General features: G+C 41.0%; 1 protein-coding gene and 1 long non-coding RNA gene across 11 annotated transcripts; one reads left to right on the forward strand and one right to left on the reverse strand.

The window, feature by feature from the left end:
• Nucleotides 1–17: 17 nt before the first annotated feature.
• LOC126981035 (uncharacterized) lies at nt 18–16,312 on the forward strand. Of its 6 annotated transcripts, none has more exons than XR_007733715.1 (6): nt 18–614; nt 3,014–3,126; nt 4,955–5,170; nt 6,914–7,107; nt 8,727–13,915; nt 13,997–16,312. It is a non-coding gene; the product is annotated as an uncharacterized LOC126981035 (long non-coding RNA). The 6 variants fall into 6 exon arrangements; XR_007733714.1 differs by having other exon boundaries at nt 8,727–11,789; nt 12,316–16,312; XR_007733717.1 differs by adding an exon at nt 5,958–6,063 and having other exon boundaries at nt 90–614; nt 8,727–16,312.
• LOC126981031 (uncharacterized) lies at nt 9,887–26,028 on the reverse strand. Of its 5 annotated transcripts, none has more exons than XM_050831661.1 (7): nt 25,386–26,028; nt 22,467–22,578; nt 22,249–22,293; nt 21,381–21,520; nt 20,959–21,090; nt 18,486–19,969; nt 9,887–10,030 (listed from the first exon to the last, which is right to left on the reverse strand). In XM_050831661.1, the coding sequence occupies exons 1-6, from the start codon at nt 25,545–25,547 to the stop codon at nt 19,262–19,264; spliced, it is 1,299 nt and encodes a 432-aa protein (XP_050687618.1). In that variant the 5' UTR covers nt 25,548–26,028; the 3' UTR covers nt 9,887–10,030; nt 18,486–19,261. The 5 variants fall into 5 exon arrangements, with proteins under 5 accessions (XP_050687618.1, XP_050687617.1, XP_050687616.1 ...); XM_050831660.1 differs by lacking the exon at nt 9,887–10,030 and adding an exon at nt 11,228–14,284; XM_050831659.1 differs by lacking the exon at nt 9,887–10,030 and adding an exon at nt 11,228–17,174.
• Between the last annotated feature and the right edge of the window lie 329 nt (nt 26,029–26,357).

The raw sequence follows: 26,357 nt of genomic DNA on the forward strand, positions 1-26,357 counted from the left end.
TCCTTGTTGGTGTGTAAACAGCCATCAGTGTTGATAAGTGCATGATCAAGAGGTGCAGGTTATCATCTGGCTTTGTTCACTCCCGCACAGTCACACTGACAGGCGGCCAACAAGTCTTGTGGGCCTACGCTGGCAATCCTGCAGTGGGTGCGGTGCCCTCCCACTCAGGCCCCAAGGAGGCTGCTAGATCGCCGCGCCGCAGCCAAGATGGCCCTCGCCGAGGTAAACATCCCGCCGTTCCCTCTGCCCCTGCCACTCTCCACGACCACACGCCCCATCTCCCGCTCCTCATGGGACGACACGCTCGCCCATAGTCTGCGCATCACCTCCATGGGCCAGCAGCACCGCACCAGGTCCTCCCCACAGGCGTGGGTGAGGAAAACGTCCCGCGTCGTAGACGTGGCCCTGACGCGCCTCCGCCTGGGCCACAGGGCCACACATGACTCATCGCTCACCTCCACTGCCTGGCCCTGCTGACCCCCAATGCCGGTGCGGGACCTTCGAGGAGACCATTGAGGGGCACCTCATGCTGCACTGCCCCCGCTTCCACTCCTACCGAGTGCTGCCACGACACCAACTCTGCTCCCTGGACGTGACCATCTCCAACCTGCCCAGTGAGTAAACTGCGTCTTCAAGAAGACGGCAGACGGGGCAGCTGACGCGCCTGTGAAACCCACACAGGACGTCACCGGGGCTCATATGAGCGACAAAAAATTAAAAAAACAGGATTGCTACAAAATACTATTGGTTTGGAGTGTCAAAGGACATTGCCGAATATGTAAGAAAACGACATTCAAGCAACAGGTGTTTTGCTGCTTCGTTTGTAGATATATTACTTTAAACTTAATATATATACAAAAGTGAAGATTCAGTCTGTGTGGGTTCCACCAAGAGATGACCGTGGTGTAACGGTTACCATGTCCGCCTGGCAAGCGGAAGGTCCTGGGTTCGATCCCCGGGCGGTGCCTGCCTTTTCTGGTGAACCCCCTACCACTCCAACACAGTCCTTAACCTGGTAGCGGCAACAGGCCAGATTTGTGGCTTTACCATGTAGCAGCGACGGGCCAAATTTGCGCCACGATTTAAACCCCCCAAAATAGATGATTCATAAACTGATCACAAATGCTTTGATATATATTATGAAATGATTAGTGTGAGTGATGATTTTTTCTCATTTTTCTTGCTTAGAGGGACCATCAAGAAACATGATCTCCACTGCTACCGGGTTAAGAAGAATAAGCAGATTTCACACTCAGAATATACAGCTTCCTTAACTGTGTGTAAGATACATAACATAATAATGAAATACATATTGCACTACCTATTTGTCATTAGTAATGCAGCTAATGCTAACATTCACTGATACAGTATATATTAATTTTGTCAGCTTACTGTTAAGGGGAGGTGATGGCAAAAAAAATTATATTTTCAACTCAAACATCGAAATTGGGGTTTTAACAGTTTTGGTACCCTTGAAATGTTCCCAGTTTTCTGTGAAAACAGCACATTGATATCTCAATTCCTTCTATCTTTAATTTGGCTTTGTTTGCGTTCATTTATAAAGCCCTGCCACACGCCACACCACATCTTTTGTTGTTGCGCATGACTCTGAAGGATTTTGTAGCATTATTTTCTTTATTTTTTTTTTCTTTCATCTGTTAGTGTTTTATAATATGGACTACCATATATCAGTATCAAGCAGCTCTGGGTGGTGAATGAGGCATGGCAGTGAGTGACATACTTTGTGTCTCCTCAGACACTGAGAGGAGGGAGCATTGACACTTTCAACTGCTGAACACCTTTCTCTCTTGTTTTACTTTCCTCCTGTTCCTGAGAAGTCATTGGTCGTCAATCGAAGTTAAAAACAAGGCAGAAAGAATGGTGATGAATAACAAGAGGTAATCAAGGGTAACAAGGGAGAGTTACGACAAATAGACCTACCACCCATGTTCACAACCATCGGATGCAGCTTCCTCACCACCCCCATAATAGGGGACCAAGTGCCAAATAGGCCTGAATATTATTTATAATAAACACTGGTTTCCCTTCATTTGTTATTTTTACCCCAAAATGTGTAAAATAATGCTGCATTTAGCCTTAAAAGATCATGATAGACACTCTTCAACATAAAACTGCTCATATCTCAAAACCAAAGTTATTGACATTTGGAGTGCAATTTCTCTGTTGTTTTATAAGTGTCTGTAGATATAAAGGTATCATTGGAAAGAAAGGGAAGACTTTTCATCGTGAGACATTTTTTAAAGATAAAATTAGATTCCAGCAGATTTTTTTTCCTAACAAAAAATGAAAGAAAAAATTGTCACTAAACATTCTTATTTTTCGTAAAATGAAATGCGATAACTAAAATTTGCCATGATGAAAAAAGCTATATGTATCCATCATCTCCAGACTTAATTTCAAAATAGTCGGTTGAAAAATAGTTGAGATTTAGTAAAGAATGTCAATGTCATTCTTTGGCATTTTCGGCATGTTTTATATTTTTATATTCACTAAATACTAATCGTATTTCAATGAAACTTGGGATCTTATACTTAAGGTACAAAAATGTATACGTACATATCAAAATTCATGAGAATCTGTGAAGAGTGAATGTCACCTCCTAAGTCACTCGCGTCGTCTCCCCTTAACCCGGTAGTAGCGGGGATCATGTTTCTTAATGGTCCTAAGCGAGAAAAATGAGTAAAAATCATCACTCACACAAACCATTTCATAATACATATCAAATCATTTGTAATCAGTTTATGCATCCTCTATTTGGAGGGGTTTATATCATGGCACAAATTTGGCCCGTCACTGCTACCGGGTTAAAATCAGTGACACATGTAGTAATGATACGTACTGTGATACTGTCATTTCCATTTTAATAGTTGATATTAGCAACATATCTTGATAATAATTATACGGCAGGTATAATTCTTTGCAAAATCAGGATAAAAGCATAACCCTGCCTACCCTTTGTGTTTATTATTATTTTTTTCTTTTTATTGTTAAGATATCAACTTGTCCAACAAGCCAGTCCTCTGAAGTAGTGAGGACACAAAGTTCCTACACTGAAGCAAAGCAAGATGTTTCAACCCATGCTAGTCATGGCAAAGGATCTACTTGGTAAGTGTTTTTTATATCAATCTCCTCTTCAATAAAGAGTAATGCTGAATAATGTATATAGTTAAAGCTGCCAAATTGAAAAAAACATTTGTTCATGTATGCAATGTCTGTCATAATGTAATGTGAAGATTCTAACATTTTTTATTAATACATACAGTGAATGATTATTGAAATAGATGATAATTATTACTGTCATCACTGATTGGCAAACTGTAGTGGTGTAGTGTATTCATTGTTGATTGTGTGTTCCAGTTATCCTCACATTATTGAATACCATGTTATAAATCAATTTACAGACCTTTCTTGAGAAATGGGTTAAACCTAGAATTAGTGGAATACATATACCGTATTTTGCGGCGTATAATGCGCTCCAGCGTATATCGCACACCCTAATCTTTAAGACAACAATTTTGGAAAAACAACACTCAGTGCTTAAAATGCTCAGAAAAAGGTACGATTAATCAAGACTGATGATGTACAGTTTCCCAAAATTTCTATTAACCCATAAAGGGCGGGGATGTACCGTGAAATCGGTTCTCTCCATACAGCAATGTTCTGACTATCTCCCGAAAATTGGTCACTTTCCATCATCAATTTTATGACTCTGCCTAAGCCAGTTGCTTTAAATTTATGAGCCTTTGCTTAATCCATCCTTCCTCTTCAGTCTGCCTCAAACCTGAAGTCTCTACATCATGTAGTGCTTCCATGGTGATGTGATGAAGCGCAGTAACTTTTAGCTCAGAGCAAGCCTTTGTTCACAGTGCTGCATAGGTTGTGGTGAGCGGCCCTCCCCCTCCACACACTCGACCCTGCTACAAACCCCCTTCATTACCCTCATATTCTTAACTTGATAACCCTGAAGGGTGGTGGGATGCATTCTCAAGGGCCTGAGTATCACTTCCACCATCACCGTAATAAGATTGATCTACAGAATGGCTGCCAAACTGAGGTTGCACAATAACGGGGCTCAGCCTTCCTGATAAGACAAGGGGCTGGACTTCAGTGCTGTTGATGTCACTGTGTTCACCACTTGAAGTTTGAAAAAGTTAGTTTCAGCACTCTCCCAATTGCGCTCACACAGAGAGCTCTTTTGGGAGCAAGAGTAGGCTTATCAAGAGTGGAGGTCACTAGCTGTGGACACAGAAGCTACAAAAAACTCTCCTCCTACCATTGTTACAGCAACACAAACACTGAGAATAGCATGATGTTGTGTGGCAGCCTAGAAATCAAGCTGACCCATAAATACCCACGCAAACTTCAAAATTATGGCAGATAAAGGCAGGAAAAAAAATAAATAAATAAAAAATTGTACCTTCAGCGTATACCGCGCAGGGGTAACTTTCTAGGATTTCTTAAGTGAAAAGGTGCACGCTATATGCAGCAAAATATTGTATCTCTCTCTCTCTCTCTCTCACTCTCTCTGTGTGTGTGTGTGTGTGTGTGTGTGTGTGTGTTTACTTGTTTGTAGTATACCAGGCTTCAGTTAGCTTCAGCTAGCTGGTGTGGTCCTTTCCTTAAATCTATATTAATCAAGTCATTCATGTAATTAATGCACACTTTTTGCATTGGTCACTTCCTCCTTCAGTTCATTACAAATTTCTATACATCTGTGGGAAAAGATGCTATATTTTCTTGTGTTGTCAAGGCATCTTCCCTCCTAATTTTTTCTCATGTCCCTACATAGGTATAGTTTCAACCACACAGCTATATGTAAACAAACAGACAATGGTAGTGGCTGAGGAGTAGTGAAAGAAGCGATGTGCTGCCACATTGTATATTTTATTCAGCTTTCTTTCTTCTTATTTCTTGATTATGGTGGCCTATCCAGAGAATTCTGCAATGTCTTCATCACCAGTTCGTAAAGTGGAATGGCAGAACAGCTTTGTATACTACCTCATTGACAAGATAAGAGAACACCCTGTGTTGTGGGACCGCACACATGAACACTTCGCCAAAAAGACTTTGAAAAGAAGTGAATGGTCCAAAATTGCTGCTGCTCTGCAGAAGGAATATCCTGCACTAAAAGATGTTGGCTTGACTGAGGGTAAGTTTTGGGTATATTTCTGTAGCATGTAATTATTCTGATTTTGGACCATAATCGTTTTGATAGTTGAAAACAATGCTTGCATTACATTATGCCATCATGGTGAAAAAAAGTCATCACAGTTACAGGCCTGCTACCATAGTGCTGGGCCTGGCCATTACTGCAGTAGCTAGTTCAGACAATCTGCCGACCAATTAGTACAGTAAACCCTTGATATAGTGGACTATTTAGGGGGGAACTTAATGCTGAAAGTCCATCATAAGCGGCAGAAATTTAAAAATACCTACCGATACGTATGTTTATACCACTTTTCATTCTGTGTTAGTTATGTCATGGAATTAAAATGCTAATGTTAATATAAACCGTGTCATGTGATAGAAAAATGTTTCCTGAAGACGATGACACTATCAGAGTTATGTTAAAATGGAAAAAAGGGAGATATACGTACACCATTTAATGACAAGATTTATGTGGTGAACCGCAGTCTCCCTGCCGCTGCCTCACCAGTCACCCCAACATGGCGGCCGTTATGCCGGGCGCCCTGCTGCCGAGACACAGCTACATCTTGTTATAAAAAGCTGCCGAACTCCCTTCGTTTCCACTTTATCTAAAATATGACAACACCATCGTGTTCAGGATAACTTTCCCCATCAGATGCTACCATTTTCATGAACTGTAGTTTAGCAGTTCCATGAAATAATCAGCAAAAAATAAAATGGGGTATAAACATTTATAACTCCATCTCTCACTTCACCACTCCGTAATTTCTTTAATTTTTGGTTTACAGAGCTTTGACAAACATATGTGAGATCTACAATCATTGCTGAGTATAATGGTACCAACCAAAACGACTGATCTTGCACATGAGATGAGTTAGAGCAAAAAATACAGAGGTGTGTTGCATCAAAGAGTGTGTCAGTGATAAGTGAATGAGAGGAGCAGCAGTCAATCACAGAGCAGCTTACAAATCTCACTAGGCTCCAGGTGCAAGCTTCAACTGAACGCACTATAGTAATATATCACTTGTATGCGTAATAAAAAAAGGACATTGTACATATATGAAATAGATAATAGTTATTATCATCCTAGTCTGGCCCAGGGAACATGCATACAAGAAAGAGACAACAGTTATAATCAGCCTAGTCTAGCCTAGGAAACATACATAATATGAAAGAGACTAGTCTAGCCTAGGTTTTGTAAAATGAGAGGGAAGGAGAGTGAGAGAAAGAAAATTAGACATGTACACATGCATTATACATAAATACCTGTGCACATGTATTTTTTGATAAAATGGCCCTTTCAATACAGTTAAATGCCCAGTTCAAAACCCTCGATCCCCCTGTGGTTCATATTTCATCACATTGGACTGCTCCAGCATTAAACAAGCCCAAAGAGTATCACGCTGCTAATAAGGGGGGCTTCGCCCCCTTAATTAGCATTTTTTTATCCGTAAATTTTATTATGTGATTTTGATCAAAGTAACAGGTTTCTGGGCATGAGTAGATGCAGCACTACAAGCAAAGCCAAGACTATGTTGAAAAATGTAAGTGATAACTGTTTGGTCTTACGCACAGGCCTCCTATATGATATCCGATGAGTTTAAGGAAAGCATCTTGAATGGCATTTCCATCAGAAATGAGTAGCTATTGTGATAACTTCCCACCCCTAACCTAACACAATTATTTTTTACTTACACAGACACTCATGGCTTATGACTTATGGATACTTTTCTTTGGGTTTCAGATGATGTGCAGCAAAAGTTTGCCAAACTAAAGACAACATTTCAGAGAGAGGTAAAGAAAATCCACTGTACCAAGAGTGGATCTGGTGAATATTATGAGCCAAAATGGAAATTCTTCAACTCCCTTTCATTTATGCTTCCCCGTGAGTTGCAGTACCTAACTACATCATCTTATTCATCACCACTATCCTGTCAGGTAAGAAATTGTATGTATACAGTAGAGCCCCATTTAGCGTGAGAATTAGGTGGATGAACGCGGTCACGCTAACTGAATTCGCGCTAATTGAATAAAGTAACCAATATAAAAAAAATTATTTGGTGCACACGTGGGTCTGACTTTTAGGTTTGATAATTACTCAAAATAATCACTCACATTAAAAAAAAAAAGCCTACGATTGGCTGAGCTCTGAAAACACACTTGTGATTCGCTGGGAGTCTGATGACGTCATCGCCGGCACTCACCCGGTCAGCGGCCTCGCTGCCTTAAGGCAGTATCACACTGGCCGTTTCCTTCTAACCGTTGTGGCTACTGGCAACGCCCATGCGCCCATCCGGGAGCGAGTTGTCGGTTCACCGTAACTTGGTGTCACACTGAGCCCTGTTTTTTCCCCACCGCGTTGGCGGCAGCTTGGACAACCAGCAAATCCAAATTTTCTGGGTGTGCGTCATGCACGGCCAAGGTCAGTTGCCTGTATCCACATCCACAACGTAAACAAAGCATTTGCCTTGTATCAACATGGCATCGTCTGCTAAAGTAAGGGCTCTTACGGCTTGTGCCACACATCATGCCGGCTTGTCGCAATTTTCAAAATTCAGTCGTGGTGGCTGCTCGCACTAACTGAGGCTTTCGCGCTAATTAATTTTTTTCTTGGTAGATGGTGGCTCGTGCTAATTGCAGTTCGCGCTAATTGATCTCGCGCTAAGTGGGGCTCTACTGTATATACTGTATTGCTGTGAACTTGCTGGGGACAAGGCAATCCAAATGATGGCAAAAAGAGTAGTCATCCATTTAGAGAAACTGCAATAACACAGTGAAAATATCCTGGAATGAACAGCACTGAGTGCCAGGGATCGAACCCGAGCCTTCTGAGTAGAAGTCAGGGCAGCATACCAACTAAGCCACCAATGAGCTAAAAGGTCACCGCACCAGAGTCCACTTCTGCTGCCTATACCTGATGCCCCAGCCCCGCACTGTGGACATGAAGGTGAAGGTGGCCACGCTCATACTTGCGACTGTTGGAAATGCTTTTAATCAACCCCTTTTGGCACATACGGTGTATATATACATTAGAGAAACTGCAATAACAGTGAAAATATCCCGTAATGAACACCACTGAGTGCCTGGGATCGAACCTTCATGTCCACAGTGCGGGGCTGGGGCATCAGGTATAGGCCGCAGAAGGGGCCTCTGGCGCGGTGACCTTTTAGCTCATTGGTGGCGTAGTTGGTTTGCTGCCCTGACTTCTACTCAGAAGGCTTGGGTTCAATCCCCGGCACTCAGTGGTGTTCATTACGGGTCATCCAGTTTTGTTATACCTATGGCAATTTAATATTGGTGCCTTGTAAAAGGAATTTCAGCTGAAACAGTGGTGGGGAGTGTATCAGATTAAACAACAGCTGCAGTGTATCAGATTTAGGGAAAGGTAAACGGTAAAATTTAATAAGAGAAATTCTAAGTGGGGTTGTTAGCTGATTGGAAGTAAGAAAATATGTTGTTGTATAGATGCTTGGAAATTTTTCTGCTGTAGCCTATCCATTAATTACTTTCTTCATGGAATATGGATGCCTCCATACAAAATTTATTTTTCACTTCAGATTGTTAAAACTGAACAGTTCTTCGATGAAGAAGTGACTGATGAGGGCATAAATGACCATCCAAGTTGGACCGACTTAATTGAAGAGTCATCATCAACCTCTTTAACAACAAGTCCTCGTCCAGCAACACCATCCTCTAGTTCTGGCAAGACTCCTCCATCACATACAAGTAAAAAAAGGAAGAGGACACCAGCAGATACATCAGAAGCTACACATGCGCTAGTGGCACAAACTATGTTAAGAGTTCATAATGTTTTAGCTGCTCATGAACGGCCCAGAGATGAACTGGCTGAGAAGTCAGCAGAGTTAGTAAGGAGTTTTGCATCATTTTTATCAGAATCAGCTAAGCCCAAATTTGCTGCTGAACTTCTGAAATTCATCCAGAATTTCAAAGAGGATACACAATAATGTATACTGTATAATGCATAAAGGTTAAGTCTGGTACTTTCATTGTATTATATAGTCCATTGACTCTAACTTGAGCCCTGTGGCTTGGCCCGGGGAAACCCCCATTGTTTACAGATCTAGTGATGACCTGCGCATGGCGATCTGTCTCACTGTTAGTCTGTACGTTATCTATTTATGGAATATATATACATTCATAATACGACTGCATGGTGTTATGAGTGGCTTGGGATTAGAGGGAAAGACAACGACTCAGTAAACCTTCCATATCACTTGGCAACGTGGCTCATGCGACGTTGCTGTCTGACGGACCTTGGCAACAGGCGCCAGGCCACACCATTCAGCGATATGCCACAATGGACAACTCAAGTAGATCTCACTCTCGCGCCCTGCACAGCCATGCAAAAGAGAGGTAGCGACCCTCTCTGAGGAGAGTAATTGAGTGATGTGGCACCAGTGCAGTCTCGTGGGGAATCCCTGAGTTGCACCCAAGGGATCAAGTTAAAATCGATAGACTATAGTAAGGTAATTCCTATTTATATTGTGTTATGTTATTTTACTATATCAATATGTGCAACCTGGGGAAACCTGGGGAAGGTAAACTGTGGTAACCCGGATGTCACACTGGCCCTGTGTCCTGGGGTAATGGGCTCCCTCCCACCACAGGCTCAAGGGCCAATGTCACGGAGATGAGCACCGAAGCCACGCGCTGCTACAGCATATGCCCCCAACTTTACCTTTATATGTACAACATACGCCTTCATGGTCCAGTGGTCAGTGTGCCTGGTTGCCACTCTGCAGGCCCAGGTTCGAATTCCGGCTCAGGCAGTCAGCGTGCAGCTCACCCAGCTGTTCATCCTCCCTTTCGGTCTGGTTCATAAATGGGTACCTGAGGGAACCTGGGGAAGAAGGTAAATCTCTGATTTCACATTGGCCCATGTCCCGGGGTAATTGGCTGTTACCTACCACAGGCTCAAAGGCCCAACGGATCGGAAATGGGCACCGCAGCCACGCACAGCTATAGCGATGCACCCACCTTTACTTTAACTTTGATATGTGCAACACAAAAGTACAAAATACTTCTAAGTGCAAACATTATAGTTCTTAGTATTTAGCAATTCAGTCTCTACATAGTACACTGAACATGTAAATTATGTGCAATGCAAATAAAGTGTAGTATGATTTAAAATTCAGTAATAAATCTATTACACTCATCACCAATATAGAGTATCTACTGTGAGTTGAGATAAAAATGTAATCATAATGTAGTTTGTGGGTTCATAAAATATTATTCCTACATTCAAACACTGCAAGCTATGCAGGCCTACAATATTCAATATTCTGTGCTAGCTGTTCACATAGCCACATCAAGATGACATAGTCCACAAAACCTGTAGTGCATAAAAACACCTATTGTGATCATAGGAACATAATTTAGCAATATTTAAAGTACATATACATGAAACCACCCACTAATTCTGTAATGTAGCCTACATCATCTATACAATGCTGATAAATGCAGAAAAAAAAATGCTTATTCTGTATGGTACAATACTGTAATTTCCATAATTATGCAAAAATACAATCACACCTAAGTGTCTAAAGGGTGAACAGAGAAGTGAATCTAATGTAGCAGGGTCATTCCCATTCCATCTTGCCAGGGAACTTGCCCTTCATATATAAAATGTTCTGCAAGGGTTTTCCTCGCATGTTTAGCAGCATTTGCCACATTCCTTAGCATGCATTTTAAGCCTTGGATGACACCAGCCAGTGCCTGTCGCCATTCCCCAACATGAACAGAATCACACTGAGGATTCTCTTGGTCAAGCAGTTCAATCAATGCATAATGTCTGAGAGAATGAGTGCAGTGGTAACTGTGTACTGAGGATGTGGCTATGATGATATATACGTCATTCTGGGGTCATGTTAAAATGGGTTGTTTGAAGGTCCGAAACTTTGCTGTCAGGATGCCAAATGCATTTACAGAGGTCCATCTTGCCCTCAAGAGGCGAGTCAAATATTCTCTTTTGAGATAAAGCTTTTACCGGGTGTGGTTTCATCAAGTAAGTCTTTAGAGGGAAGGAAGTGAATGGTAGTGAGCTTGAATGAGGTGCCACTCATTTTCAGTCTGTGGCATCTTTATTCTTTTATTCTTAATTGGGTTTACAGGCCCCATTCCACCCAAAGGTGCTCCACAGGGTCTCCAGTATTTTTCAATAATAGTAGTAAATCATAAATACAATATTACATAACAGTAAACAATATAGATTTTTAAAGCACACACACACACGGAGAGATTAAAGGAAATGGACCTACCAACACTGGAACAAAGAAGAGAAAGGGGAGACCTAATACAAATTTATAAATTATTGAGTAAAATGGAAGAAGTAGATAATGAGGAGTTACTACTAAGAGAAGGAATAAACACCAGGAACTCAAGAGGACACAGTAAAAAATTGAGGAAGGGAAGATGCTCGAGAGACATAAAAAAATATAGCTTCCCTCAAAGAAATACAGTGGTTTGGAACAGACTAAGTGAGGATGTAGTATCGGCGAAGAGTGTGCAAAACTTTAAGGAAAAGTTGGACAAACAGATACGGAAACGGGACCACACGAGCGTAAGCCCAGGCCCTGTAAAACTACAACTATGTAAACTAGGTAAATACACACACACACAGCACAGCACAAAATATCACAACACATACAGAGTAGTAAATGAATAATAATATTCCCTCCCAGCCAATGTTACATATATGCAAAAATATAAATATTAAGTACAAAAGAATATAAATACCTATGGCTAGATACAAATACAAAACAATATAATGTTATACCCTTTTGACTTAATACTGCACTTAACATACTAAAAATATATATCCTTTTGATTCAATACTGCACTTAACCTACTAAAAATGTATATCTTTTCACTTAATACTACACTTAACATACTAAAATATATATGTATATGAATATATATTGAGATCATGCAATATATTTGAATAATACTGAATTAGATTGTACTGACATTTGTTCACCCAGTAATATGTACAACTTGCATTAATTTTCTCTCCCACATACAACTTTTAAGACTAACATAAAAATTAACTTCTATCAATATAATATGGGGAAGAGGCGCAGAGATATAACAGTTGCAACATGCGTTTGTTTTTGTTCTCTTTGCCAGACACTGTCCTCTTCCATCACCAACAACAACAACATCTACAATCCCCACACTCATCAGCAGCACCAGCACCTCAGAAGTGGATCTTCATGTGTCTGGCAATGTCTCCCTTTGTCTTGAAATATTTGTCACAAACATCACACTTGAACGATCTCAGGCCAGAGTGTCGGAAGATGTGATTGTTCAACGAATTCTTCAATCTAAACCTTTTTCCACACTCTTGGCATTCATGTTTTTTTTCACCAGTGTGTGTAAGGAAGTGTTTGTTAAGGGAATCCTTGAAACGGTAGCTTTTCCCACAAACTTCACATTCATAACTTCTGTCAACAGTGTGTGCATAAGCATGTGTATTAAGTTCCCTCTTGGTCTTGAATTTTTTCCCGCAAACTTCACAGTCATAGTTATTTACAATGGTGTGTGTAAGGGAGTGTGCATTAAGGTAACTCTTGAGGACAAATTTTTTTCCACAAATTACACATTCATGATTTCTTAAACCAGTGTGTATAAGGGTGTGTATTTTAAGGGTACTCTTAAGTGGGAATCTTTTTCCACAAATTTCACATTCATGATTTTTTTCACCAGTGTGTATAAGGAAGTGTGTCCTGAGTTGATCCTTCAGACGGAAGCTTTTTCCACAAACTTCACATTCATGATTTTTTTCACCAGTATGTACAAGTGTGTGTTTGCTAAGGTGATACTTCCTGCTAAATCTTTTCCCACAAACTTCACATTCATGATTTCTTACACCAATGTGTAAAAGAGTATGCTTGTTGAGGTCACCTTTGTGCTTGAATCTTGTTCCACAAATTTCACATTCAAGGTTTCTTTCATCAGTGTGTGTCAGGGTGTGTGATTTGAGGTGACTCTTTTTACTGAACTTTTTGCCACACTCAGCGCATTCATGACTTTTTTCACCAGAGTGTGTGGGTGTATTTGTTGAGTCTATTTCCACACTATTGGTACTCATGATTTCTTTCTTATGTGTATGCAAAGGTATATCAAGTGAACTTACTCTCAATCTTATATCTTCTCACGCATCTGATACCTAAACTTTCCCTTTATTTCATGGCTGGAGATGCCAGCAGCATGGTGGTGGTGCTTCTTCTGATCACTCCAGATACTCACCCCAATAGAAGTTTACCCCTCGTGGAAGTGGTCACTCAGGCTGCTGTCCAGCCTTGCAGCCTCCACTGCAACAATACTCTAGATGTGAAGAGTTGGCTGCTCTGGTCTCACCTCAGGGAGGTTGGGGAGGGCAACAAAGTTCCCTGAATGCCACACTCAGGGACCAAGTGAGCAGGCAAGGTGAGGGATGCACCAAGGAGTCCTGAAGCCAGAGCCAAATAGGACAAAGAGAACACTAAATAAAGCCTCAGACCCGCACAGCAGCATCACCAGTGGACGAAGTCGTGTACTGTTACCTGGTGCTGTGCTCCATCTTGGACCCTCACTTCAGAACAAGAACTGGCACTAGTGGGGACTGTCACAACTAATGAGGAATGTGCTGTACCCTGCTGCTGTGCACCCTGCTTCAGACCCTCACCTCAGCACCAGCACCAGTGATGGCCTTGAAACACAGAGTCAAATGCTGCCTCCTGGCACTGTGTCTCCACCTAAAATGTTCACTTCGGCACCAACACCAGTGGAGGCCAATGGGACACAATAAGTATTGTGCTGTCTCCAGGTGTTCCCACCTCAGGCATCCACCTCTGCACCAGCACTAGTGGAGGCCTTTGGGACACAAAGAGTTATATTCAGTTTCCAGGCACTGTTCCTGCCTCACACATTCACTTCAGTACCAGAACCATTGAAGGCTGTCGGGACACAAAGGGTAGTGTGCTGTAGTCTGGCACTGCTCTCCACCTTGGACTATCACTTCAGCACGAGCACCACCATCAGTAGTGGCTGTACCAACACAGTCAAGTGCTGTAGCCTGGCACTGTGCTCCCTGCAGTGTGGCTGATGCCACTTCCTGGTATATGAGAGATGAGTTATTAATGAAGTGCTTTTATGCCGTCTCTGGCCTAAATCATCTGAAGGCTTATGGTCCTGATGGAGTTCTTCCTATGTCTTTAAAAACTGTGCTTCCACACTGAAACCCTGCCTGGCCAAACTCCTCCTCATCTGCCTATCATCATCCTTCTTTCCTGCTGGGAGAGCATCTACATATAGCCTGTGCCTTAAAGGGTGACTGTTTTAACCCTTCAAACTACTGCATCACTGCTACGCTTCAGAAAGACTCTCTGCGATTCCAGTTACGATTGTCGCAGCGAGAGCATAGTAGATTGCAATTTCACCACTTTTTTCACATTTTCAGTATCGCAGTAATTTGCAGAGGCAAAATTGCAGATGTGTGATCCCAGCATAGCCTATTGCTGCTAGGGATAAGAACCTGTTGCTGCTATAATGGTAACTTATTGTCACTCAAATAGTGAGGGTGTGACAGGTGCTGACGTGACATCTCTCTTGAAACTGGTAAAGTGGCAAATAAAATTATAATGGGACATTTCATTGCCACCCATTCCTTAAAATATGGATTCATTCTGTATTGAAGAGTGACATGTTGCATTCCATTTTGAACCAATACAGAATGCCATTCGTTCCATATCTGGCTGTCTCAGTGGTCACGCAGATATAAATCAGTGTTTTAAAATTGTAATGAGGGCATTCTTCAGTCAATCTCAAGACCAGTCTGTAAAATTATGTATTTGTCAAAGGTCGTTCTAAAATACCTGTAAAATACATGACATAACGCCCCTCTCCCCTTCCTCCTACCTCCACCACCAGCGGGCAATGGCTGTCAGTCAAGACAGGCTAGAGAAAATTTTGGGGTTGCCACCGTATCACCATATCAATATGAATTTGTTCTGTGTTGGAGAGTGAAATGTTGTGTTCCTTATTTTCTGAGCTTTTGTTCAGTTGAAGGGAAATAAGTGCAAGTATGTGACTCTGTGGTCCAGATGCAGCCAGATAAAACATTAAAACTTAAAATATTCCATACATTTATATGTAGGGTCGAATACTGCATATAAAAACTGAGCAAACTCGAAAACTTAAAATAGTCTATAGTACATTAATATGTACGGTCGAATACTGTGAAAAATTTTTTAAAACTCGAAAACTTAAAATGTTCTATACACGTATGTCACACTTGTCATATTTAGGGTCTGATACAGTAACCAACAGCCCTCAAGGTTTGTTGTACACGCTTTTTTCCATCTCTTCTAGCTATGCAGATGTTTTGTAAACCATTTAACACGTTTTTTGGTGGTTGACCACACTCTTCTTGAAGTGAGGCAAAGGACACTAACGAACAGTCCTTCCTTAAAGCATCAATGAATGTCCACAGAGATGGATGCTTGTTGCCAACTAATTCACGTCTACCTGGATGTATTGTTACAGGTCCTGATGTTTCTTGAATGGCTTTGGCAAGTATGCAGTTTGTACTCTTTTTTCATGTTTTTGCTCTTTCATGAATACCGAATCGCACCTTCTCGGCTTCGAAATTGAGCTACCAAGAAATAGAACAATTGAAAACTCGTTAACTACATGGCTGTGGGGCAGAGTTACTTTCACATCATCCAGACTTAACCCAGTAGCAGCGAGGATCATGTTTCTTAATGGTCCCTCCAAGCAAGAAAAATGAGAAAAAGTCATCCCTCACACAAACCATTTCATATATATCAAAGCATTTGTGATCAGATTATGTATCATCTATTTTTGGGGGGTTATATGATGGCACAAATTTGGCCTGTCACTGCTACATGGTAAAGCCACAAATTTGGCCCGTCACTTCTACACGGTAAAGCCACAAATTTGGCCCGTCACTGCTACACGGTAAAGCCACAAATTTGGCCCATCGCTGCTACCAGGTTAAGCTTGTTGTTAATGCAGCCTTACATGGTCTGGTCTTCTGTTGTGTACACTCCCATTGAATGTGTGTCTTTTCCGTCTCTTTCTTCATGTACATGTAGCCTTCGTAACAAATTTTATCTCCACCCATACTTGTTTGATAACCTCCATGTTGTGTGAGGGCTGGGAATGGGTTGTACAGAGACCTGGTGCCAACTGTCTGAGTATACAGACTACCATCCCAAAACTTAAAACTAGCACCGGTGTGGTGTCGTCAGACATCCCGTATATCGCAAGACATCCTATCCTGAATACATAGTACATGAGCAGTGTCTATTGTCAACTGGTTGTTGGGACCTGTCCCACCCAAGTTTATTTATGTTATTATAAATGCAAATGATGACGTATGTATATATATAACCAGGATAGCAACAATTACTCTTCTTCTTCTTGTGACCTGTTCAGCTTTGCATCACATTTTAGGTCCTCCTTGGTACTTTTTTACACTCAGATGCTTCACTTAGTTACTCTGTGATAGTAAAGATTGGGATCCATGATGTGAAGTTCAGGATGGGATGTCTCACGACAACGGATGGCAGATGACACCACACCGGGGCAGCTGAGTAACTTATACAGAGGGAGGGGAAATGTCCGGAGGGGATAACGTCCAAGGGGAAATATGTCAGGGGGAAAATGTCCTACACTCATTCACATCGGCTTCGGAGGGCAGCGTGGGTCTATTCTCCCACTAATTTCCAGTCTACTCCAGCCCTTTCATGGCACTTTTTACCATTCCTTGCATAGTGCTGGTGCTCACTATTATGTCACTTAGTTTAATGGGATTGCCTTGGGGATGGTGTCTAAAATCCAATAAATATTTGAGCAACAACATATGACCTGACCTGACCTCGCATAGGATGGTCTTGCTCTTAGTTCGGGAGTTAGTTTTCCCTTTCGGTCCTAACTACAGCCTTTGTAGTGGTTTAGGCTACTCCCTCAGGGCAAACACTCTGAAAATCCAAATGAAAACTGCTTTGGCTGTGAGAGCCCGTAGAGGCACAGGCGGGGACATCTAAAGGAATCCACCCTATCTGGTGCACACTGCCCAGGCTCTCCTGGAATTCCTTTACCCCCTCTATAGTTCTTCTGGTCCCTGCCTGCAGTGTACTCAAACCTGGCAGGAATTCTATCACCCTTTCTACATTCGGTAAAGATTCGTATTAGGTCCGTGCCAGTATCTCATAATCTACTTTATGAAACATCAGTATCTCTTCATATATCTTTTCTACAAACCTTCAACAGTCATGGAAACGCTTTGAAAATCCAATTCAAGGACTTTTTTTTTACTCTTGAAAATAGGGGATAATGTTTACGAAAGTGCGTCGCCTCCTCTGCTGGCCGCGGCGACACTGCAACCGCCACAGCCGCAAAATTGCTCGCAGAGGGCTTAGGGTCGGGGAGCATATTTAAACTACTCCAACCGAACTTTACGACCTACTAACGGGGGGGCTGCGCCCCCCTCGACCCCCCCTCATGTATATGTGACATTTCAGCGAGGAGGTATTTCTCGCAACACCCGCTGCAGTGTCGCCGCGCCCAGCAGAGAGACGCTTTCTAAAAAAACATTATCCCATATTTTCAAGAGTAAAAAAAAAGTCCTTGAACTGGATTTTCAAAGCGTTTCCACGACTGTTGAAGGTTTGTAGAAAAGATATATGAAGAGATACTGATGTTTCATAAGGTAGGTAATGAGATACTGGCACGGACCTAAAACGAATCTTAACCCTACATTCCCCTCTAGCATCCTATTCCACACTCCTGTGTAATTATTTATACCATACTCTGCCTATCCCTATCTTACCTAGACGGGTGTGTAATTACTCTTAACACTAAAACTATTAAGCCGCTGCTGGAATGTGTGTTAATTGCACTAAGTAAAGACTAGTTATAAAATATAATGACATATGTATATAAGTGAAATAAGTATTTATATTTATATTGCTGTAAGTAGAATAAATTAATTTAGAGTTAATGTGTTCTTTGACCCGAGTGTTTAGGAACTATAGTTAAAATGAGATCATATGAAATTATATATGAGAATACATTGGTATTGGTATGTAGGGGTTAAAATTTGTATAGCCTTTGACCAAGGTACTCTGCTAGTTTTCTCTTAAGCACAGTTAAGGACACTCATATCATATCTAGGACACTCTAGTAGCATGTTCTATGGTGTCGTCGACCCCCCCCCCCCCCTCACACATACGGATGAGGATGACCTCAGCCGAATAAAACCCTTACTAAAATTTCACTCATTACCTTACCTCTTGTATTATCGGCGTGTTAATTGAGTAGTCTCCAATATCAAGCACACGTGAAAAGAGTACCTCTTCTTTTTCTTGGGTGTTTTATGAGGCTAGTCAGGCTGTCAGTGGTAGTTGGTATCAGGTGTTGTTTTAGTTTGTCGTTCTGTCACCAGGGTGGGGGTTAGATCCTGTCGAGTTGCCCCGACTTCTGCAGGAAGGTTTGCGTGCACTTAAGGGCTTGGAAGGCCGTGTTGGGGCTGAAGGTGTCGAAAAGTGTACCTCGAGAAAGATTGATTGTTTACGTTCTGACCAGCTGATCTTAATCTTGATGTCACACTCATAGATGACTTAGGATTTCTCCCAGGTTAGGCCTTTGTAACGACTTTTCATGTGGAAACAAACAAACAAAAAAAAAACATACACAACATACAGAACAATGGTATTGGCATCAGATGGTCCACAAAGACTCTGATCCACAACTATGCCTGGTAACCTGTCCATACAATGTTGAAAAGTGATGGTGCAAGGAAACAGCCCTGCCTCAGTCCTGTGTTCACAGGAAAGAAGCTAAGAAGTACAGGCCAGTCATATTGACTGGTTCATTGACAGCTTTATGGTGATATTTGGATATCTGATGAGGTGTAACTGACAGAATGAACTGTTGGATGCAAAGACGTTTTCGTAATAGTTGTGGTAAATATTTATTGCTGCATTATTGTCCTTGTGAAACAATTTTTACTATATTTAGGTCTAATTCTTTAGTCAGAGCCAAATAATCCTTTATCTTAACTATGTCAGCATCCCTTTGATTCATTATTCCTGCTACCTTTACTGTTCTCTCTGCTGCTGTGGTGCTCATGTTTATGATCTCTCTTACTTCTTTCTCTCTTCTGAGAATTACCTGAAGACGACTCTCTGTAATGTCCTCTCATGTCTTCATGCTTCTCTATAACACATCCCTCTCTATCCCTTTTAACTTCTCTGTACTCATTGTGCCTGGCTTCTGATTCACTTCCACTTTTCATTCTTTTCCTTTCTCTGCTCTGATTTGATTTCCTACTAGTATGCTTATTTTTGTGTCTTGACTGGTATTTGTCATAAGGCCAGTCACCTTCATTACCTTCATTTTTTATATTATCTTTCATATCTATTGTCCTAAACTTCTTTTCATATTTTAATGAATATAAACCCTGTTCAGAACATGTATTACTATATTCTTCATCTTTTAGTGTATCATCTGAATTTCTGCTTTTGTGACTTTCTTGCTCCTTCCTCTTCATTCGATGTACTTGCCATTTTGAGTAACGTACATCTCTCACCCTTTTAGAGTTTATGTCAAGGTTGTGTGTTGAAGCTGCAGATCTTGCTTGCTTATCCAAACTGTGTGAATCACTACCACCATCTGGGCTGCATGTTGGTGCAGAAACATTTGGAGTGCCAGGCAAGACTGGTTCGTCACCACCAAACAAACCCATCATGCTGTGAATGATTTCTCGAGTGATCTGAAAACAGATAATGGTTGCTAAATGAAATCTTCAATTGGACAATTTAACAACTGCCTCACACTAAAAACTGAGTTTAAATACTACCATAACCCTAATTATTTCTTATCTACAGAAAATAACGGTTTCTGTTATGTAACAGTTCTGATTGGTGACCGCATTGGTAAAAGTAGGTGAATGTGTGATGAATGCTGCATATACCTTTAAGCAATAAATTGAGAGAAAAGGGATATATCACCTGCCAGAGGTCAGCATATAGAAGCATCTCTCTCCGTCTCAAATTTCCAGGTTACACTTTTGGTTTCATAGCAAAGGGAAAAGCACCTTTTTTCATTAAAAAATATTACTGTAATGAAATCAGCATTTTTTTTCCTAGATGACAGAATTTAAAGGTAATAAAAACAGAGGAGAGAGGGCAAGAAGGGTTCAATAAGAACACACTTGCCCCTCCAAGCTCCCATGTAAGAGCAAAATTTCCCCAGTTATTGAAACTCCTCCACCTCATCTGACTTGTTCCTTTCTTAACCCAGTAGCAGCGGGGATCACATTTCTTAATGGTCCCTCTAAGCGAGAAAAATTAGAAAAAATCATCACTCACACAAACCATTTCATAATATATATCAAAGCATTTGTGATCAGTTTATGTATCATCTATTTTGGGGGGTTATATAATGGCACAAATTTGGCCCATTGCTGCTACACGGTAAAGCCACAAATTTGACCCTTCGCTGCTACTGGGTTAAACTACCCCACAACTTGCACTACCACACTGTTGTGTGCAACACAACATACTGGATCATTTGTGGAAAAAACAGAAACTAAGATATGATGATGCAGCAAAACAATGACACCATCAACACGTGCTGCAAGCCTCCATAAAGCTGAGTTGCCAGGTGAAAACCATGACCTAGATTTACAGCTTTAATCACAGGATGAATGGGTCCCTTTGAGAAGTCCACTGTAATCCACTGAATGTTTTCTCTTAGTACCTCAATCTGACTCTTGTTTTTGGTAGATACTTTGGTTCTGTAGGCTTGGCGGCGTCTCTTGAAGTCTCTCATGGCTTTCTTCAGCTCAAGTTCTGACAGCTCTTTGGGCTGACTTTCAGAATTAGCCACTTCCTGAAGGAAATACACAGACATTTTTAAACAATTTATATATATATATATATATATATATATATATATATATATATATATATATATATATATATATATATATATATATATATATATATATATATATATATATATATATATATATACAGGTTACAACTGTTATAATCAGTTAAGGATGTGCTTCATGAGGCAGGAACAAGACTGTCAGTCTACTCTCTAAATTGAACGTCATGACCAGCAAATAAAGTTAAGTGAGTGCTTAAAGTTACTGTAACCTTCACAAGCCAACTAACCACTGGAAGTAGCTCTGAAGGTACTGCCACAGGGGCAGCATTTTTCAGGGTGTATTCATAAAGGGTGAGCCTCTCTTCCCTGGTGAAATTAGCAGTTAGCTCCCCCGCCGAGGTTGGTGGTGGACGCAGGTCAGGTAGTGCTGTCGGTAGTCATCGACAAGAGTCAGTATCACATTCGTATCTTAATTCCTTAACCCCGGGTGATGACTTAATAAGAAAAGTGAGGATGGAGCAAGACTGTGAAGAACTGCAAAAAGACCTGGATAGTGTGTATAAATGGAGCCAGTTATGGGAAATGGAATTTAATGCAAACAAATGCCATGTTATGGAAATGAGGAAAAGTAAAAAAAGACCAAGGAAAACATAGGATGGGAGAAAAAAATTTAAAGGTAGTACGTGAAGAAAAGATACACACACACATCAAGCTATAAACATTTTTTTTATCTTTGAGGGTGAAAGGAGAGAAAACAAAGGCTACAAAAAAGCCCTCAAAACACTGCTCATAAAATCATAGAGGACATTATGATGTGTATGCATGAATGTAAGGTAAAAATCAACAAAGGATTATTCTAAAACCTGCATCACTTAACTTACAAATACAAAAAAGTGATGGGATGATGAAAATTTCAAATTGAGAAACACATGACAAATTTCTTAGAAGGTGAATTTGTGCCATAAAAGGATACACAGGATCCTCATACATACTGCTGAAAAAGAAAATAAAAACATCAATCAACAAGATGAAAAAGGGATGAGTTTAGCAGATTTGTTCTGTGGCAGACTTTAGTCAGTGAATTTTAAATTATCCTAAAGAGACTGGTTTATTTAATCTGGAGTATTTTTGTCTATTAAAAAGAAAATTCCTTACCATTTTTTTTATATGGAAGCAGAAGATTCCTTTGTGTTTCAGTATCTGTGGGTGAAAAACAAATCTTTTCTTAAACAAGTGAAATTCCCCTTTCCCTAGGGACCTAGGTTAAGCAAGGTATTCCATTATCCCTTTGTAATTACTGGATTTTTTTATATAATTTAATCTAGATTGTTACTACACCCTACAATGAACACCACCAATGAATACACTCATACCAATCCTAACAGAAAAGATGGATGGTGATGATGCAGCTGAAGGAAGCAGAGGCTCCTCACTGTACTCATTGATGCCCTCAGGCTCGGGGGTTTTCATCAGCTGGCTCTGCACCTGAGGTAATGATATTATAAATAAATGCACACACTAGGAAGGTATTTGTTAAAATATTTTCTCCTGTACCTGTTACATTTATCAGAAATCTATTTCTGTAAGAAAAGTCAAACATTACATATGAGGCATGTCCATACCAACACACAGTTATAGGTGCCGTGCACGAGAGTAACTGTTCACACATCGCAACAGGGCTCTGGAGGACCACCAAAACAAATCGCTTTTCTTCTTCTTTTGACCTTTTCTGCTTTCTATTGCTTCCTCCTCCTTTTGTGGCATGCCGGGGTGCGGCAATAAACGGAACAAGTTCCCCAATAAGTCATGCTACAGACAGCTGTGGGCAAGAGACAGGGACTGAAAGGAGAGAAAATAACATGAAAACGCTGAGGCCAGCCACTGCCCTCAGCGTTCTCGTGTTATTTTCTCTCCTTTCAGTCCCTGTCTTGTTCACAGCTGATTGTCGGTAGAATGACAACAGGGAACTTGTTCCATTTATTGCCACACCCCAGCATGCCACAAAAGGAGGAGGAAGCGATACAAAGTGTAACAAGTCAAAAGAAGAAAAAGAGCGATTTGATTTGTTGGTCCTCCAGAGCTCGGCCAGTGCTTGAACTTGAGTTGTGCACAGCACCTATTACTTACATTTTTTGACAAAGTCTTGGCTAAGTGTGTAGTGCTGCGTCTACTCATGTCCAGAAACCTGTTACTCCGATCAAAATCGCATAATGGAATTTACAGATAAAAATATAAATAAATACAGCCACCTGTGACCATCAACACTTTCCCTCCTCCTTCCTCTAACTCTCAGAGGTACAGTGCCTCAGGTGACCACTGAGTGAAACATGAAACAGAAGGACCAATGAAATGTATGCCTTGTGTCATATGACTCATGGTGGCCAATCACATCAGACCCTTTGGTCTCCTCAGCCAGTTTGAATTAATTCTTTATGGCAGTGGGGCTCAGATTTATTATTCTTGGGAAAACAGTTTTAGAGGACAATTCTAATGGTTGTAGAGGATTTCTGATAACACAGTGTTCTTCTCACTGCTGTTATCTGCTACACTTGTAGAGGAAGCTATAATACTGAGGGGAGGTGATGGTAGTTACTTAGGTGACATTCATTCTTCTTGGATTCTCATGAATTCGGTTATGTATATGTCTTTGTTCCTTAAGTATAAGATCCCCATGTTTCATGAAGATACAATCAGTATTTAGTGAGAAAAATATATAATACACACCAAAAATGCCAATAAATGACTAACATTCTTCACCCTACTGTTTTGAAAATAAGTCTGGAGCCAATGAACATATATAGCTTTTTTTTTTCTTCACGGCAAATTTTAGTTGTCACATTTCATATACAAAAAATACGATTAGAAATTTTGGTGCCCCCCCCCCTTTTTTTTTTTAGAAAAAAAATACTGGGATCTGGCTTTAACTTTTAAAAAGGTTTCACGATGAAATTTTCCCTTTCTTTCTTCTTTCCAATGATACTTTTATATCTACATAATTTTATGCATGATAATGCATAATTTTATATTTTGGGGGGTAAGAATGACAAACGAAGGCAAACTCTTTCGTCTCTGCCTTTCAACATCTACCTTTCCTTCCAGCTGGAAGTACGCCTACGTACAGCCTGTGCCTAAGAAGGGTGACCGTTCCAATCCCTCAAACTACCATCCTATAGCTTTACTTCCAGTCAATTTGCCTTCTCACACCCAAAACCTAGATTCCCCATTGGTTCCCAGGCTCTCAATATAACGTTCTCTAGGCTGTTGAGTGTACAACACATCCCAAATGACACGCCCGTGTCACTGTTCAAATATGGTGGTATTGAAGGATCACATGGACTCAGTTTTGGGTTATTTGACAGTGCAATGTGCCTCCTGAGGGATACCAATAAAGAGGCTAAATAGTCAGTTAACACTAACCGCGAGGTGAAGTAGAATGATAATTTGAGGAGACTAAAGAAGAGTTGAGTGTCGCTGTATCCGTCCATCATGGCGGCCCAAGGAAGACTGCCAGAATGCTGCCTACGTGGCAGGCTGGCAGCGCGATACTCCCCACGTATTAATACATCATGAATGCAATCGTTTAAAATTATAAAATACAAATACTTGTGCCATTATTTGCATTAATATAGAGAAAAAAATAACATAGAATTCGTAAAGGCCATTTTATGTCCGAAATCGTAATGATCCATGCACGTTCTGAACATTACCGACTAAGGAACTAGTTTGTATGGTGTACTGCAAGGCAACCATGAGGCTCAGTCTGTCTATAGAGGCCTTCGTGAAAGAAAAACAATGGACTTAGAAAATCGAAGCCACCCAACTTTATTAACGAGGCTTGCCCCCCTGGCCCCTCCCCAAGGTAAAACATAAACGAAAATGCATTATAGTAATAATGCTTTCATGTGCTACTATATTACTACGAATATTAGTTTGGAGTGGTGCTCCCTAAGATTAACCCTTGCTTTTATTAATACAGTCTTTTCTATGATTCCCCAAGAGGTTTTAAGGTTAGTACAAGACACTGACTTTACATTTCTGTGCAATACATGGTGACTTTGGCAGTGGAAATATAGTAAGTTATTTTCACCGTGAAATGGCTATTTTGTGATTCAGAGACAAATTTAATCTGGTGCATCTATAAGACGTGATAGATTATCGTGTTTTACACAAAAATAAATAGTCAGTGTCACGAAATTAGACCGCACAAGTCTCCAATATCTTTACCACAGTTCTTTTGGAACAAAAACCAACAACACTAGCATATCTGAGAAGCATTTTTAAAGCAAACTTACCTCTGCCAGGAGGTGTGTCATGTTGGTGTTGCTGGCTGGGGGACTTGCCCAGCCGATGTCTTCTGTGAACCGTCTTATAACTGAATTGGATGACATAATAAAGTTGTTCAATTCGACGAGATAGTCCTGTCGGGTCAGTCTCCCTGCAGCGATGTCCATCATTTCCTCTGGGATGTTTTAGGGGCTAGTTGGGCTGTGGGACCACGGCCTCCAGAGCCCCTTCAGTGTTAAATGCTAGCGGAAGTTGTTTGTTTCCTAGTTTTTGAAAGCATTCTTCTTCCTCTGGGGTGTTTTAGGCCCGCTAGTTAGGCTGTGGGACAACGGCCTCCAGAGTCCCACCAGTGGCAGCTGCTCTTCTTCTTCTTCTTCTGGAGTTTTTCGGGGACTGGTGGGACCACTGCCTCTGGAGCCCCGTCAGTGGTACGGTAGTTATTGAGGGATGGTTGTTGATCACTGCGTGGCTGGGTTTTGTTTAATTTTCATCTTGATCTTGATGTCACAGTTGACTTGCGATTTCTCTCCTTTGCATCGAGTATCAAGCTCGGGGCCGAGTTGGAGGCAAAACAAACCGCGCTTCTTATTCTTAATTCTTTTGACCTGATGTTCCGCGTTGGTGGCACAAGACAGACTTTTTGCCGAAATACCGTACTTGTGCAGTGCTGGCGGCAATAGTAAAATAATAGACCGGGAGCCATGGGGGGTCAGCCTATATATAGCTGGAAAGGTTACCAATTCAAACCCACATAGCAATGGTCCTTGTGTCTCCCCACGCCTGAAAACTGAAGTCAGCCATTCACCTTTGTTGTATTTTACAACAATAAATATTTCAATTCAATTCAAGATGAAGTTGCCATTTTACGGAAACTCGCGTCAGACAAAGATCTTATTGTATGCAAGCCTGATAAGGGTAATGGAGTTGTTTTACTTGATTATGTACATAAAATGGAGAACATTCTCAACGATTCAACTAAA

The sequence above is a fragment of the Eriocheir sinensis genome, chromosome 46 (assembly GCF_024679095.1).
Source record: "Eriocheir sinensis breed Jianghai 21 chromosome 46, ASM2467909v1, whole genome shotgun sequence".
Classification (NCBI taxonomy): Eukaryota; Metazoa; Arthropoda; class Malacostraca; order Decapoda; family Varunidae; genus Eriocheir; species Eriocheir sinensis.

Bases quoted from the DNA above. Each gene is read 5' to 3' on its own strand.
- LOC126981031 (XM_050831661.1), bottom strand. From the start codon at position 25,547: ATGATGGACATCGCTGCAGGGAGACTGACCCGACAGGACTATCTCGTC. The intron at 22,294-22,466 runs GTATGAGTGTAT...TTTCACCCACAG, and splicing joins CATCTTTTCTGTTAGGATTG to ATACTGAAACACAAAGGAAT. The intron at 21,521-22,248 runs GTAAGGAATTTT...GACTACCGACAG, and splicing joins GCTTCCATATAAAAAAAATG to CACTACCTGACCTGCGTCCA.